This window comes from Helicoverpa zea, chromosome 7 (assembly GCF_022581195.2).
Source record: "Helicoverpa zea isolate HzStark_Cry1AcR chromosome 7, ilHelZeax1.1, whole genome shotgun sequence".
NCBI lineage: Eukaryota > Metazoa > Arthropoda > Insecta > Lepidoptera > Noctuidae > Helicoverpa > Helicoverpa zea.
The window spans coordinates 12,545,637-12,562,870 of record NC_061458.1 but is presented as its reverse complement, the minus strand read 5'-3'; the positions used below and the strand labels follow the sequence as shown (position 1 = coordinate 12,562,870).

The 17,234-nt window shown below is 37.0% G+C and overlaps 1 protein-coding gene across 4 annotated transcripts; it reads left to right on the top strand.

Moving 5' to 3' along the window:
- Positions 1-2,807: 2,807 nt before the first annotated feature.
- LOC124631715 (putative per-hexamer repeat protein 5) lies at positions 2,808-12,322 on the top strand. Of its 4 annotated transcripts, none has more exons than XR_006984534.1 (10): positions 2,808-2,957; positions 4,664-4,725; positions 5,242-5,277; positions 6,136-6,166; positions 7,596-7,636; positions 8,081-8,116; positions 8,420-9,490; positions 11,181-11,344; positions 11,520-11,593; positions 12,267-12,322. XR_006984534.1 is itself a non-coding variant. In XM_047166269.1 (10 exons), the coding sequence occupies exons 1-10, from the start codon at positions 2,919-2,921 to the stop codon at positions 12,296-12,298; spliced, it is 1,461 nt and encodes a 486-aa protein (XP_047022225.1). In that variant the 5' UTR covers positions 2,808-2,918; the 3' UTR covers positions 12,299-12,322. The 4 variants fall into 4 exon arrangements, 3 of the variants coding, with proteins under 3 accessions (XP_047022225.1, XP_047022223.1, XP_047022226.1); XM_047166269.1 differs by lacking the exon at positions 11,520-11,593 and having other exon boundaries at positions 8,420-8,478; positions 8,530-9,490; XM_047166270.1 differs by lacking the exon at positions 11,520-11,593 and having other exon boundaries at positions 2,809-2,957; positions 8,420-8,607; positions 9,091-9,490.
- Positions 12,323-17,234: the final 4,912 nt, after the last annotated feature.

The window sequence follows — 17,234 nt, the reverse complement described above, 5'->3', positions numbered from 1 at the left end:
CATTGTAATGTGTCGTCGTGGCTAGTTTCCGTGACGACTGTAACGGATAGTTTTCAGTTCACTGAAAGCCATAAGTTGTCTCACACCACACTGCAGACTAAACAGTGGGCTGATAGTTGCCCTGAATGTTGGCAACAATTTTGATTCTCGTAAAAGTTTTCAGTCGATCCGATACCGGCTAAATATCTGATCTTACCGCAGCTGCACTACTGATTTGTATGTATTTATTTATCATAATCAATCATAGTGTACAATAATATATTATACCTATATCTTAAGTGTTCTTATTTTAAAAACACTGAAATAAATATACTTATATGATCATAGTTATATTTTTTTCTGAAAATGATAACTTAGGAGGAAATCTGTTTTCAAAGATTTCTTTATTAATTCGAATGACGTTATAACGTTAAGTATAGCGATTCTATCATTCAGTTGCAATGTTATATTCTGCTAATGTTTTCCTTGAATAACTAGGAAAAACGTCCCATATTTATTTCAGCTTCAGACCTAAATATAAATGTGAAATAATAAGCTTAGTTAATATTGTTATTCTAAGGAAAAACCTGTTTATTTGATGGAAATATCGAAGTAGATTATTTTAATTAATGCCTATTAAGGAGCTAAATTAAAAAGAAACAAGGTTTTTACAAAAAATACAAAAATTTAGCCTTTAATTGGGAATGTTGAAAAATATAGGAAATTATTTTCTTTTATTGTAAGAACAATATGTGGCTATGTAACGGCCCCATGAACCATCACAAGGTTAAGCAGCTCTAGGCACGGTAATGATAGGTGATCACCTTATTCCTCCAAAAATATGCGGAGATGCCATGACGCAACTAGGTCAGGCGCCTTTTTCTGAGTCAAAAATAGACAACGATTAAACAAATGAGGCGTTCCGGTTCTTTGAGACATCTGTCTACGATTTTTGATTTTACAAACAATAGGCGGGTTCTGAAGAAGGCTTGTAAGGGTGAAGACAGTAACGTTCCCCCTCTCAAAACCTGCATTATGGAGATTTTACTTTCTACAATCCTTTATAATGCGTTTTGACACCTGCGCTTGTCATTTTATTCTCCATGGCTTCTGGGTTGATGAGGTCAGATAGGCAGTCGCTCGTTGGTAAAACACTGGTACTCTGCATGGGGAGCCGGCCTCAAAGCATAGTTGCGAACAGGCTACGCAGTTGATATAAAAATAAACTCCATATAAACTTTGCTTTACAGATGCAGAATTTGATTTGGTGATAGTACTGTGCAGTTAAATGTAGCTGGCGTTAGGGTGCAATGAACACATTCGCAAATACTCATTATATACCCAACTTTTAAGTTGTTTTAGAAAGAAAAGTATAACACTTACTGTTACTCAATACTTTAATGTGATTGGCTGTGTCTTTAGGATTTCGAACCTTTTGCATATTACTTATGGCCTAGAGACTTAAAAGGTTGTAAAACTCCGCTCTGATCCTCTTTGGGGGAGTCTGGGCTTAATATCATCATTATTGAATCGACTTAACCTGCTCATTGTACATAAGCCTCTAAGAAACATCGACAGAATTTTTAGATAAACTTCTCGAAAACAAAAATGACTGCAGAAGAAAGAAAAATAATTAATGGTATGAGTTTTTATGGTGAACGCACACCTATCAAAATCCACCACGATGGAAAAACGCATTTAAGAATTCTTTATAATATGTCATAGTATGGAACTGTGCACACTTGCATTTGGCGAACAGGTCTGATCGTCCTAATCTGGAAATATCACAGAAACAATCAACTTCCAATGATATCATCAGATTAGAGAAAGATATAATAATTTTATTAATCACTTTCGAAGCAATCGGCTCCGATAAATACGCAAGACCTCCCTAAAATTTTATTTATACGCCAAGTACTGTAAAATCCCTCACCTATAGTGCAAAGTCATATTCAGATGTCCCATGTTAAAAATACCCCATGTGACCTTGCTCCGAAATAAATAAACAATTCCCGAGGGGTTTTTGCTCTCATTTGACCTAAGAGTAACGGTTTTTAATTAACATTGGCATTTTGAACTTCTCGATAACAAAGTTCAGTGCGTTTATTTTCCTGCGTAAAATATTAGATAGGTTGTATAGGGTTCTGTTGCCATTCAATTATTGTATTACTTATTACGCTGATGATGAAGTCATATCTAAATTTAATTATTTCAAACCACTAGTTTGGCTTTCGGGAAAACCACGGAACGGGGCCAAATTCACCGTATTGGCGGCGTAATAAGCAGATTTCTAGAAGAAAAACTCATAATATTGCTCAGCAGTGATTTTGGACTTCAGCCACGCTTTTGATAAAGTTTGTACGAGGGCCTACTCTATTAAGACAAAAAGTAGCGTCCGCTCTCATTCTACCAAATAATAAAATCATAGATTATTTTCTTATTTGATATGACAGAAGCTTTTTTAACACGCTTATAAAACGGTAAATTATATTATTTATTACTATTTTATTCTGCAGCACGATAGAAGCTCGTCTATAATATTTGCACGAAGAGGCTTGAATGATAAGATCACCCATTGTGTCACCTGAACTTTTAAATATAGTTTTCATTTTGTAATTTGAATATGTGTACATAATAAAGAAAATACCTGTTTATCTTGATGTTTCATAAGAATCTGTGACAGTTCTACCTGAAACATTTTACATATACCACGGTACCCTAAACATATCGTACTGCTGAAACGTTTTATCAAATCAGGAAAATATCGGCATTGCATCCACTGTTTGTGGTTTTTTCAAATGTCAAAGCTTTATAAATAGGTATACAATACATGCGTATTTAATCATTCGTCATATGAATAACGAAGGACTAAACTGTGGTACGCGTTCATATTTCATTCCATGCAACACCATTGACCCAAAAGGTCGTGGTTTTTCAAAATGAAGTGTTATTTATTATTTCTATTTGGTATCTCTTTGGTGAGTTGAACTTATATTGTATTTCTTTTTTAAGTCTGTTTTGAGAAATTTTTGGTGTATTCTCTTACGAAGTGGTGAATTGTAATATTTATGTAGATTTTATATATCTACATACATGTGTGTTGTTAAAAAGTCCCAGTTGACTGATAATATAATTTGTGGTAATATGACTATCTAATCGCAATTGGCTTTAATCGTAAAATTAATTGTCAAAGTCATAGTTTGCATACGAAAGCGTCACACTTAAAATAAATTGCGATTTTTTTTTTTATTTGCTGTCACGAAGCTTTCGGTGTTTTACACCAAGTGTTGATAAATCTACATAAATGGACGTTTAAATTATACGTTATAGGTTATCTGATTATATTATTAATTTCTAATAATGAAAACTGAGTTTTTAAAGTCGGCCGATAATTTGTTTGGGGTCATAAATTCACATTCGCACATTCGCATTCACATTTGCAGGTCGCACATTACAAACATCAGGTATTTAGTCGGTATAAGACTACTTTTGATTGGAAACAAGATTTTCTTAAAAAAAAAAAATGCCAGTCAATGGGTCAACTGTTTAGTCTGTTAGTTTACAACCAGTGGCGACTTTTTTAGGGGTTCGTACCCAAAGCGTAAAACGTGACTGTCTGTCACCAGGGTGTAATCTCATGAACCCTTATGGTTAGAGCACTGAAATTTTCAGATATGATGCATTTCTGTTGTCGCCAACATGAACAGTGGCACGGATCACTTGGCCGGTTTTAGACTAAATTGTAACTCTGCAATCTATATTCCCCGGTACATTGATAATAATGTTTCATGGAATAAACTTTTTATCTTGTAATGAACAATCGGCGTGTTTTTATTAGTTTTTGTTTTCTGATAGTGACGACACAAACTGCATATTTCAATAATTATTCATATATATATTTCATTTTTATATTAAAAGTAGGTTGAATGGTTTTGAGTTTGACCTTAAATAAAAATAAAAAAATACAAATAGTCGTGTGGCTGATAGAGATTATCACATATTTTTAAAATTTTTCATACAACACGATGTGTTAGTTGCATAATTTTTCTCAGTATAATCTTTTGTTTTCACTAATTCAATAATTAAGACAGACTAGAAAAAAAAATGTTTCTGGTTCAAATCTGCAACATTTTGCAAAATTTTGCAACAGCCAGATAAATGTGGGTATCTTTTTTGTAAATAAAATGTCACACTGACATACATTAAGTTACACAAGATAGGCTACAGCATCACATTATTTATTTTATTTTTTTTATTCACAAGCACTACTTGCTTCTCATCCCACTTGTCATTGGCAGAATCGTCGACAGCAACATCGACACGGATTGCCATAAATAACAATAGAATAGAATAGAGAATAGACATTATTACAATTTTTTTTTGCCTACCCATTTTGTCTCCACACCTCTCGAACTTTTGAGTCTACTAACATTATTTACACAATAATATTTTATTCGGGATAAATAGAAAGGTATTTTGAAAAACTAAAGACCTTAGAGCCTATACAACCCCCGACTCAAAAAGCTACAAGTTTGACATCTGTCTTTGCTTGGCTGGGGCACCATAGCTCTTAAAAGGCTGTTTCGATTTGGATGCAGCTTATATCAAATGAAAGGTGATGGTGTTTTTTTTTTGTCAATAGCTATAGAGGTATATACAATTATTTTGTTTTTGTTTGTTTCAGAGTGTAAATATCAGAGCAGAAGATGCCACAGTGTCAGTGGATAAAACTGTCTGGGATAACATGTAAGTGTTAATAGATTGCACGAAGTTATCAAACTTTCATATTTAGCCTTTTTAACAGAGGGTGGGCGTTTTTGGGGGCTGTTTCAAGCAATTCTGACGTTCGATAAGGGTGAATTTCAGTTCACTTTGATTAAACACTTTTTGATTTTTTGGTGTAGAATGTCATAGATATTTATTAGCCAAGGCTTCACAATCTTTCGAGTGTAGGTATAAACTTTCTAGTGAAAATATATAACTTGCGAGTATACAAACTTTTTAGTGTGATGACAATTAATGTTATGTGTTTACATAAATAAGGCAGCTATACTTAAGCCTGTAAACACTTGATGTGATGAAAACTATTGAATTGTTATAAATAATTACTAATGATGGTGTCTATGGAGTTTCTCCCCGGTTCTTCTCCATGAGACCCACTCTTTGGGATCGATTATTGTGGCGCCTCAAAATACCTCCTATAGGCCTATTTGAAATAAAAAGTTTTGATTTTGTATTCATGATTGTCTTTTCTTTTTACAGCTACAATGCAGCCATAATTGTATGCGCCTGTACAGCGTAAGTGACAGTTTATAAAATACTAAGGAACGCTTAATTTTACTCACATTCCCAGGGAACTATTGTCCGCACGTGGATATTGGACTATACAGTTTTACGATACACTGATTATAAGCAATCTTACTGAAAAGTTATCAAAATGATCAGATTTTTATTACAAGAAAAATTTTCTGTGACATATCGAGTGTGTCGTTCACAATCACATTAAATCCTATCACATATACTTTATGATATTTTAAGGCGAATTGTAAAAGAAATAACCTAATCCATTCAGCGGTTTAACCACATGACTCATTTTTCGTTTTTATAATTTACAACAGCATGTGTAAAGCAGAGATAAAGTAAGGAGTATCGAATGTTTTGATCAGTTGACAGCTGTCAGTTTTCAAGGGAGAATTTCAGTTGTTTGTAAGACTGACTTTTATATGGGGTTCTAATTTTCTCAAATTTTTATTCAATTTACTTTTGTTTTTTTTTTTCTTTGTGTTAATCGACATATATAAACCAGTATATTAACGCATTTCATTTAATGTGATTGTGCCTGCCTGAAACTACTGAATCGATTTGATAAATTCTTACATTTTTGAAAGCTTGAGAAAATCCCTAAAAACATAAGCTATATTTTGCCTGGATGCGGGAAAATGGTAACGTCCTCCGACGCGAAACCGAGAGGAAGCAGCTAGTCTGCAGTATTAGGTCTATACAAATACATACAATCAATTAAATTTCAGCATTTGTGATGATGCACAATATTATATATGTAAACTGATCGTTTAGAGAACTCTGTATGAACATTCACTATACTGTTTAATATAACTTATAATTTGTATTTAACTTATAATTTATATTAATTTTCAGTAAGCCGATTCCAACTGTTCCACCACGAGTGGTAAGCCTATATCTATATATCTATCCATTCATCACTTTTATCTAGAAATTTCTGTCTTTTTTTAGCTATAGCTCTTTTGTATTTTCCAAATATTCAATCAGTGTAAAAGAAAGTCCAGTGAGTTACACTACTTATAATTCAAGAACGGCTGAAACGTTTAAGCTTAAAAATAGAGGGGAGTTAGCTAAGGGATAGAAGAGGAATTTTTTTGTCACCGGCTACGGGTGGTAGTTGTCTCGGGACGCGGGTGAAACTGAGGGCAAAAGCTAGTTTTGTTTAAAACATAGTTATTAATACATGCTGACCAAACATTCTGGGACCTGAGGCTAATAATACGAATACAATTTGTTTTCCTCATGTCGATAACAGTTATATAAATGACGCCATTATTTTTAATCTGAACTCATTGGTAATTAATTTGTGTTAAATACGTTAAGTTTGTATAATAACACGTTGTAATCCAAATGTTAAACTGGCGTTCACCCACTGGGTTGCGTTTTATGCAACTGAAACTTAAAGTATATTTAGTTCCTACATATTTAAAAAAAAATAAACAAGGCACGGGAAATTCAAATATTAAATATATGTAATATTTTAGTGCACGACAAATGCTTACGACGCGTAATATTATTAGGGTTCGGAACCCAAAGGGTAAAACGGGGCCCTATTGTTTTTGCACCTCTGTTCGTCCGTCAGTCCGTCCGTCCATCCGTTTGTCACCAGGTTGTATCTCATGAACCGTGATAGTTAGAAAGTTAAAATTTTCACAGATGATGTATTTCTGTTGCCGCTATAATAACAAATACTGAAAACTAGAATAAAATAAATATTTTGGGGGCTCCCCTCCCATACAACAAACGTGATTTGCTCATTTTTGCTCGATATCATTTGCGATATGAATACACCATTAAGTAATTTTCGTATTTTTTAAAAAGACAAAATTTTCAATGGCACACATGATGGCACAAGTCTAGTTTGTCTTTTCACGTAAGTATAGGTTTAGTTTTATTAAATACACCTATACAAAAATAAATATGTATAAATTCTCTGAAACCTGACGAATTTCTGCATTAAATGGCAAACAAAATACATAATAATAACTCGAGAAATAAAAGTTATGTAAAAATAAATATATTCGTAAAAATATAAATATAAACAGCTTTCGAGGTTAAAAAGACATATTTGAACGACATTTTATTTAGTTTAAAAATAAAAAAGTTCAGTATATACTTGAATTTCCCGCATCTTACTTCAACGTCCTTCTAAAGAAAATAAAGAATTTATAGAGTAACTGATGATTCGTGCAGTTGACAGCTGTCAGTTTTCAAGGGAAAATACCGTTGTTTGTACTGCATGATAATATGTGTCAACTGCCCCAAATAACGGTCAGACTGTATCAAAATTAATAAATTTATATTTTCTTTTTCAGTGTAGCAACCGGACACGTTTTGACAGCTTATCTGTAGTTGAGTAAGTATAAGAGCGCGCGCCCACTACAAAGTTTTAGTCGGCCGATGGTTGATTTTTACCCATCTGCCATTGAAAAGAAACAACAGATGGTCAAAGTCTCTCTTGAAATACAGACATTAATTTATAAACTTTTGGCTTCAAATGAGTATATTGAAACGCATGACTGAAAAATACTAGTCAGATCTGGATTAAACTTAAACATAAAACAACTTAGTGTATATTGATGATGAAATATATTAAAATACTATAATTCTTGAGGTGGAGGGGTTTATAATCATAATAAGATAATATCATACCAATTCAAGTCCACTTGTCTATCATTTGGTTCACATTTTTCCGTCTAATGTAGTTGTATTTCAGTCGACAGCAAAAATTACGTGGCTTTCATACTTTTTACACGTAATTAAGCAAGTTTTTTTTTAATTCAAAATATTTTTTTTTCAGAGTCAATGCGGCTATTATACTTTGTGAGAACATAAAGTAAGTACCTACCTTGAAAACAATCAGGTACAATGTCCATGACAGAGAACTGGGTAAAAAAATCGTCGCTAATCGGGAGGCTTCATTCCAATCGGCAACAAAGAACCTTATAACGTAGTTTTGATTTCAACCAAGCATTCAATAAACAATATTTTAGCAATTTATTACGAAGGTTTTACATATGCTTCTATCATTACTAGTTATGATTTAAGTTTATGAGTATATGAAGTGACCCTTTTGCGCGCTAATTTATTTCTCAATTACGTGCCACGTTGAAACACAATAATTCTTTTTTTTTTACAGTGCTGTCAATATAAAATTGACAGGGCCGCCAAAACGCAACGATGGAACCGTGGAGCCAGGAAGCGGCGATGGAACGGTGAAGCCAGGAACAAATGGCACCCTGGAGCCAGGAAGCGGCGATGGAACGGTGAAGCCAGGAACAAATGGCACCGTGGAGCCAGGAAGCGGTGATGGAACGGTGAAGCCAGGTACAAATGGCACCGTGGAGCCAGGAAGCGGCGATGGAACCGTGAAACCAGGAACAAATGGCACCGTGGAGCCAGGAAGCGGTGATGGAACGGTGAAGTCAGGTACAAATGGCACCGTGGAGCCAGGAAGCGGCGATGGAACGGTGAAGCCAGGAACAAATGGCACCGTGGAGCCAGGAAGCGGCGATGGAACGGTGAAGCCAGGAACAAATGGCACCGTGGAGCCAGGAAGCGGCGATGGGACGGTGAAGCCAGGAACAAATGGCACCGTGGGGCCAGGAAGCGGCGATGGAACCGTGAAGCCAGGAACAAATGGCACCGTGGAGCCAGGAAGCGGCGATGGAACCATGAAGCCAGGAACAAATGGCACCGTGGAGCCAGGAAGCGGCGATGGAACCATGAAGCCAGGAACAAATGGCACCGTGGAGCCAGGAAGCGGCGATGGAACCATGAAGCCAGGAACAAATGGCACTGTAAAGCCAGGAACAAATGGCACCGTGGAGCCAGGAAGCGGCGATGGAACCGTGAAGCCAGGAACAAATGGCACCGTGGAGCCAGGAAGCGGCGATGGAACCGTGGAGCCAGGAACAAATGGCACCGTGAAGCCAGGAACAAATGGCACCGTGGAGCCAGGAAGCGGCGATGGAACCGTGAAGCCAGGAACAAATGGCACCGTGAAGCCAGGAACAAATGGCACCGTGGAGCCAGGAAGCGGCGATGGAACGGTGAAGCCAGGAACAAATGGCACCGTGAAGCCAGGAACAAATGGCACCGTGAAGCCAGGAACAAATGGCACCGTGAAGCCAGAAACGAATGCCACCGTGAAGCCAGAAACCAATGCCAGAGGAACACCAGGAAGCAATAGAACGCCAGGAAGCAACAGGTAAGTTTCAAATTCGGAACATTCCTTATTCCTTTGAAAGTAGTGGAGAAAAAGTTGTGTTTGCGTCACCCGACTCGCCTTTTTCAACAGTTTTTTACATGGAATGACTACCTCTCTGGCATTTTAAACCCGGCCAACCAGGTCCCCGTGCAGAGACTGTTTTTCATATTTTCTGGCTTCTGTCTGTACTGCCAAAGATATATATAAATATATAATGTAATAAGCCTTTATTTCTGAATTTGTACATATGTTTACAAGTTATTAGTTTAAATAGTATCCCTTAAATCAGAGTGCCTTCGGGCAAAGGCCTCCTCTAGCTCCTTCCAATGATGTCTATCTAGACAAGCTCTTCTCCAGAAAGGTCCCGCTGTCTTCTTAATTTCGTCTTCCCATCTTTTATTTTGCCTGCCCCGTACACTTTTTCCTTCCCTGGGGTACCAGTTAGTCACTACGGTGCTCCATTTGAGAAGCCTGTTCCTAACAGTGTGTCCAGTCCACCTCCATTTCTGTAGGTCTACTGTCTCCAAGACATCTGATAGCTTTGTTTTGCTTCTTATTTTTTGACTGTTTATTTGGTCGTTTTTCCTGATAAATAATAGGCTTCGTTCCATGGCACGTTGGCAACTTTGCAGTCTGTCTCTTTGGTTCTTATTGAGGCTCCAGGTTTCGCAGCCATACGTTAGGCATGATAAAATGCAAGAGTTAAATATTTTTCTTTTTGTTCTAATGGTATGGTCCCTGCTTTTCATTATTTCTTTGAGACTCCAGTACTTAGCCCATCCCGCAGCAATTCGCCTGTTGAGTTCTTTTGCCATCTGATCCTTAGGAGATATTACCTGTCCCAGATAGATGTAATCACTAACATACTCGAGGTTGTTCCCTTCTATTTTTATTTCTTTCATTTCCTTGTTAGTCATCACCTTAGTCTTGGAGGCATTCATTTCCAGGCCTACCTTCCGGCTTTCTTTTATCAAGTCCAATATCATCTGTTGCAGTTTTTCTGGTGATTCCTCAAACAGGACGATGTCATCTGCAAAGCGTAGATGGTTGAGACGCGTACCGTTAATGTTAAGGCCTAGGTTATCCCAATCTATTTTGCGGAATATGTATTCCAACGTTGCTGAGAAGAGTTTAGGCGAGAGTGGGTCGCCTTGTCGAACTCCTTTCATAGTAGGGAACTCTTTGCCAATACTCTCAAGTTTTACTCTGGCCTTGCTATTACAGTAGATGTTTTTAATAACTGTTATGTAGGTTGAGCTAATTCCTTGGCTAGCCAGGCTTTTCCAAATAAACTCGTGCTTAATACTGTCGAATGCTTTGGAGTAATCTATGAAGGCTAAATAGACTGTTCTTCCATATTCGTTATACTTTTCGAGGACTTGCTTTACGGTGTGTATATGGCCTATGGTGGAAAAGCCTCTCCTGAAGCCCGCCTGCTCGACTGGTAAAGATATATACATATGTTTAAATGGTAGCCAGAACGAATAATTTAACGTGCCTTACGAAACACGGAGGAAGCCGTTATGACAATATGGTTTACCCATTTACGGACCAGCGTGCTAAGCGTTGCATAACCTTAGGACCGATCGACCCGGCTGCTACTTAACGTACTTAACCTGCTGCAATTTAAAAAAAAAAACGTTGTTTTTGTATTCTCTTATTTTATAAATGCTTTAATGTTATTTTGTAGTGGCCACGATGCAGCAGCTGGTCATCAGGTGACCAACAAGCCAGAGCCGACGAAAGTTGCAATCCATGTCGTGGTAATAGGAGTGTTCTGCGCCTTCGCTGCCGGAGTCCTCGTTGCCATCGGCTGCAAATACGCATACGACCGCTATAGAAAACGATCTTACGGTACGTCTTATTATATTCAGCTTCTACAAACGTATGTGTCTTAAAAATTCTATATGTATGTATATGTATCTGTCCATTTGTCTAGCTACGTCTATTTGTAAAGTCTAAGTCTGAAAGTTAATAAATCTGTTGCGACGTGTTACACCGTATACTAAAATTGGTAATCTCACTTTAGGGGGTGCGAACAACCGGGCTTAGTGGGAAAAACAACGAAGCAACGTCGCCAAGAGGGTCCTGCCGACATTTAAGGTGTAACACAATCATATTCAGCGACTCCTAAGCATTAAATAGACATAATCCGTCGTACCACAAAAACTTTTAAATGTCTGTTGAACACTTGTCTAAAAAAATGACATAGTTAGTTTGTAGTATCTCAGTAGGTATTGGGGTTATAAAATGATGATGATGTCCTCCTAGCCGATTATCGGCTACGACGGCTGTTCTCACGTAAGGAGATTAGCCAACTACGCAGGACATATTATAGTGCACGAGCATTTGCGCAGACACAGGTGCACTCACTATTCCTTAACTCTCATAGCCCGATGGGACGGTAATCCGACACGACCGGAAAGAGATCAGGCGCAGGACCGACATTTACGTGCTCTCCGATGCACGTGAGTATCAAACACCAACTTCCAGGCTCCGGGCTGCTTTGTGAAAGTCTTCTAAAACCCACAAAGCAATTTCGGCCCGACTCGGGAATCGAACCCGAGACCTCGTGCTCAGCAGCCGCACTTGCGACAGCTAGACCAACGAGGCAGTTAACGAGGTTATAAAATAATACATATCAGTACACACGAAAATGAAATAGATTCATGAATTTCAAGTTTTTTGTGAGTCTTGCATCTATCCTGTTTGTCGACACAAAATCTTTAAGGCTCTGTTATTATTTGCAATTGATTAACTGTACTTTTTGTTTCAGTTCTTCCACCGGAGCAGGGCATGCAAATGTGAAATGGATTAGATTTAGTTAGGTAACATATGTTTTAGAGTACCCGCACACTACAAACTTTTTATCGGTCTGGTCTGGTATTTAGCCGGTATCAGACAGAAAATTTTGATTCGCATTATAATTTTCTTTAAAAAAGAAAAATTTCCAATCAACGGACAACTGTTTAGTTTGTAGTGTGCGGGTTCTCTTAATGTTTTTCACGGGTTTAAAGTAGTCAAGTAAATGCTGTTATGATCTGAAACATTAAGGCGAGGAAGTGGTCAACAATAATTCCATAACCGGCACGCGCATCTAAGGCGCCAAAAGGGGTCGGAGCGTCTGAGCGGGGCGAGGATAACAATACGCGCGCTAGCTTATAACTAAAAGTCGTAAGCGACAAAATGGTTTTGTAATTTTAATATTTAGAAATGATAATTTAATAAAAATTCCTACTACCATTTTAAAGAGTATGTATATACTCAACTACTAAAAAAGTTAAGAGGCTTAAATCGGTCCCGTTTGCCCATAATATGTGAATCTCTTTTTAAAAAGAGGTATGTTTGATATATTTTTCTCTGTTATAAAAGTTACCTAATCATGTTTCTACAACTAACAAAATAAGGCTTATATCATGAACTTTCAGGTAACCAAGTTGTATTTTGATCCGTTTTGTATTTACTGAGAAAAATTGACATCCTTGGCGCCAAAAATTCCAATTCGTCCTCTTAAGCTCGCTTGCACCACCGATCTTGACACTAAATCGTATTATAGTACATACTCTGTTCGAATTATGTTTAAGTGTAAGTAGTAAGTTTATATTATTAGAGAAAGAAGTGATTTTCAATGCAATTTATTATATACGTAGGTACCGTAACCGTATTTGAAACATCATCGTCATTAATATCATTGTTAACTTTAAACCTAGCAAAGATTCAAGATCAGTGGTGCAAGTTTGCCTGAATGTGAATCCGTGAATGTTGTATTTAGCTAATTTGTTATAAAATTAAAGATTTAAAGTGCTGAATAATTAAATTTATTTAAAAAATGTTTGTGTTTTCATTCATACCTTGCCAATATTCTAGTAAGTGACTCACCCCAACTTTTATTTCTATAACTTCTATCTCTAAAGGATCTTAGTTATATTTCGCCTCATCTTTTTTAACATTCTATCTTTATTCAATATCATATATCCTAGATAATATACTATAAGTATAACAACTTTTAGTTAAATATCAATTTATATAAAAAGTCGTGTTAGTTACACATTTTATAATGGCTGAACCGTTTAAGCTAAAAATTAGAGAGGAGATAGCTTAGACCCGGGAGAAGGACATAGGATAGGTTTTTGTCACCATCCGGCTACAAGAAGCAGTAACCCCAGCGGGGCCCAACAGGTCCAAGGCCTGCCTGGGCTGCGGGATTGTTCGAAAGAGTTACCGTGGTCCTGGTACATAAAAGGCCTACGACGAAACACAACGGTGTTTGGTGAGTAAGAGGCTGGCACTCCCTCATCGCTGCTGGCCCATATGAGGAATATTCGGTAGGCATTTTCATTAAATACTAAAAAGTAGAAAATAAAAAATCGGTAAAAAAACTTTTAAGTTAAACGGTTTAATCTTATGTGCACTGAAAACTAGAAAATAAAAAAAAACTGTTACTTACCTGTAAACCTACGTAGGTGGTCCCGGTCATATGAACGGCCCTCTGAAATCCTACCTATGGCAAAGCATATCTTTATACTTTGGTAGATCGTGAGCTCGGCGTTCGCTGGTGAAGCCGCTACGGCTGATTATTGATTGTCAAAATCTCCAGTTACGATTATAGTAAGTCGATGCAATCCACACCTATCATACCTCTAGAAGAAAGTATTACAGCAATAGTTAGGTAATGGGCCCCACGTTTTTATTTTAGTCTAATATGATTTTTGAATATTGAGTTCCAAGATTCCTTCTAAAGAAAATGGCCAAAAAACACCCAGAGTCGACAGAAACTTCATATAATATGTATATGATTCAGATGTATATGATTGGATTCAGTATTATGAGGATTAAAAAAAAATATTTAATATCATCTAAAAACCACGGCGCTCTCTTTTCATAACGTTAAGAGAGTACATTAGAGAGTAAATAAGAGAGTACATAGGAGAGTAGATAAAAGGAGTACATAAGAGAGTACATAAGAGAGTTCATAAGAGGAGTGCATAAGAGAGTACATAATAGAGTACATAAGAGGAGTACATAAGAGAGTACATAAAATCAGTACATAAGATGGCTTGTATAATGTTAGGGTACCTACCTTTGTTTAATATTGGCTGTGTTGTTCGAATAGGCTGGTGGAGACCTTCGCTCGAGGAGGGTCCATATCAAACAAAACTTACTCTTCTTCATTCTAAGATACTAATACCTTTTGAAACAGAGTACATAAGAGAGTTCATAAGGGGAGTACATAAAAGGAGTACATACGATTTCATAAGAGGAGTACATAAGAGAGTACAAAAGAGAGTACATTAGAGAGTAAATAAGAGAGTACATAGGAGAGTAGATAAAAGGAGTACATAAGAGAGTACATAAGAGAGTTCATAAGAGGAGCACATAAGAGAGTACATAGGAGAGTACATAAGAGAGTACATAAGAGAGTATATAAGAGAGTACATAAGAGAGTATATAAGAGAGTATATAAGAGAGTACATAAGAGAGTACATAAGAGAGTACATAGGAGAGTACATAAGAGAGTACATAGGCGAGTACATAAGAGAGTACATAAGAGAGTACATAGGAGAGTACATAAGAGAGTTCATAAGGGGAGTACGTAAAAGGAGTACATAAAAGGAGTATATAAGATTTCATAAGAGGAGTACGTAAAAGGAGTACATAAAAGGAGTATATAAGATTTCATAAGAGGAGTACGTAAAAGGAGTACATAAAAGGAGTATATAAGATTTCATAAGAGGAGTACATAAGATAGTACATAAGAGGAGCACATAAGAGAGTTCATAAGAGAGTACATACCAGAGTATATAAGAGAGTACATAAAAGGAGTACATAAGATGGCTTGTATAATGTTAGGGTACCACATGAAAAGCTGTTCCATTGACCCGTCTCAGTGGGAGAATCTGGCATCCAACCGCAGAGACTGGAGAAGCCGCGTTAAAGCCAAAGTCTTTGACGTTGAAGCACGCCGGCTTTCTGAGTTGGATGCTAAACGAGATGAGTTGAAAGCTCGACCACCTGTAGCTATTAACTACAACTTTGTGCCTGACATGTCCGCAGTGTACGCGGACTTTCACGCACAAAATTGGGTACTCCAGCCACATGAGAGCACACGCACGCCATTAGGGTCGAAGTGGTCGCCGTTGCCGAAATCGGCGTGGAAGATTATTATTACCTACCTTTGTTTTATATTGGCTGTGTTGTTTGAATAGGCTGGCGGAGACCTTCGCTCGAGGAGGGTCCATATCAAACAAAACTTACTCTTCTTCATTCTAAGATACTAATACCTTTTGAAACAGAGTACATAAGAGAGTATATAAGAGAGTACATAAGAGAGTTCATAAGGGGAGTACATAAAAGGAGTATATAAGATTTCATAAGTGGAGTACAAAAGAGAGTACATTAGAGAGTATATAAGAGAGTACATAAGAGAGTACATAAGAGAGTACATAAGAGAGTACATAGGAGAGTACATAAGAGAGTACATAGGAGAGTACATAAGAGAGTACATACGAGAGTTCAAAAGAGAGTTCATAAGGGGAGTACATAAAAGGAGTATATAAGATTTCATAAGTGGAGTACAAAAGAGAGTACATTAGAGAGTATATAAGAGAGTACATAAGAGAGTACATAAGAGAGTACATAAGAGAGTACATAGGAGAGTACATAGGAGAGTGCATAAGAGAGTACATAGGAGAGTACACAGGAGAGTAGATAAAAGGAGTACATAAGAGAGTAAATAGGAGAGTACATAAGACAGTACATAAAAAGTACATAAGAGAGTATATAAGAGAGTACATAAGAGAGTACATAAGAGAGTATATAAGAGAATACATAAGAGAATACATAAAAGAAGTACATAAGAGAGCACATAATAGAGTACATAAGAACCTTTGATTGAATTCACAATGATTTTCTTAAAAAAAAAAGAAAAAAACCTACCATCGGGGTAACTGTCGGCCGTCAGTGTGCGGGTAGGTACTCTAAGAGACGATCGGTCGATCAAAAATGCATTGGTCTACCTCGATCGATAGATTCAACTATGCTGATCTCATCAACACTCATCGAAACATTCTGCCACACATCGGAGGCATTTTCTTCTTGCCGAGACGGAGGAATCAATTGACGGTAGATCGAAGGCTGTTGACTACCCTTGACATGCAGGCTACTTTGCTAATACTTCGAGGGACCCAGTATATCAAAACATATTAGGCTATTTTTAACACGCTTAATTAGCTTCATTTGTAACTGTTTTATTATGTATGTAAGAAATCTTGAACTCTTAATTTGACTTCCCGGTCTTCGATTACAATGAAATTTTGCACACGCTCAGAGTTCTGATGATAATAAATTACTAGCTAAAAACGACATTATAGATCCAATATGGCGGCCTCCCCAAGGTGGCGGATTGGCTATTTGAAATGCAACTCTATGATTAGGTGTAAAAAAGTATAAAATAGAAATAATAGTTTAGAAAACTAAAAAACACGCTTAAAAGAAAGCTGGGACTGTTTTGCCTAAAAGAGTAAAGATCATATAAACGCCCCAAGCTTTTGTTTTCCTTAGCCTTTATACTGCTCTGCTGGGCAAAGGCCTCCCTATCTCGGCTCCACACCTCTCGATCTTTAGAGTGCTTCGATCAGTCAGGGTTGTAGGCGCTTTCGTTACGCGTGTTTTTTCATTCCGGTCCGTAAGAAGTTGCCTCGGGTAGGAAGCCAGTTTCCTATAGAGAACAGAGCTTACAATAAGT

Coding starts and splice junctions, on each gene's coding strand:
- LOC124631715 (XM_047166267.1), top strand. CDS start 2,919: ATGAAGTGTTATTTATTATTTCTATTTGGTATCTCTTTG. Junction 7,637..8,080: donor GACAGCTTATCTGTAGTTGA/GTAAGTATAAGA, acceptor TTTTTTTTTCAG/AGTCAATGCGGCTATTATAC. Junction 11,345..12,266: donor CTATAGAAAACGATCTTACG/GTACGTCTTATT, acceptor TTTTTGTTTCAG/TTCTTCCACCGGAGCAGGGC.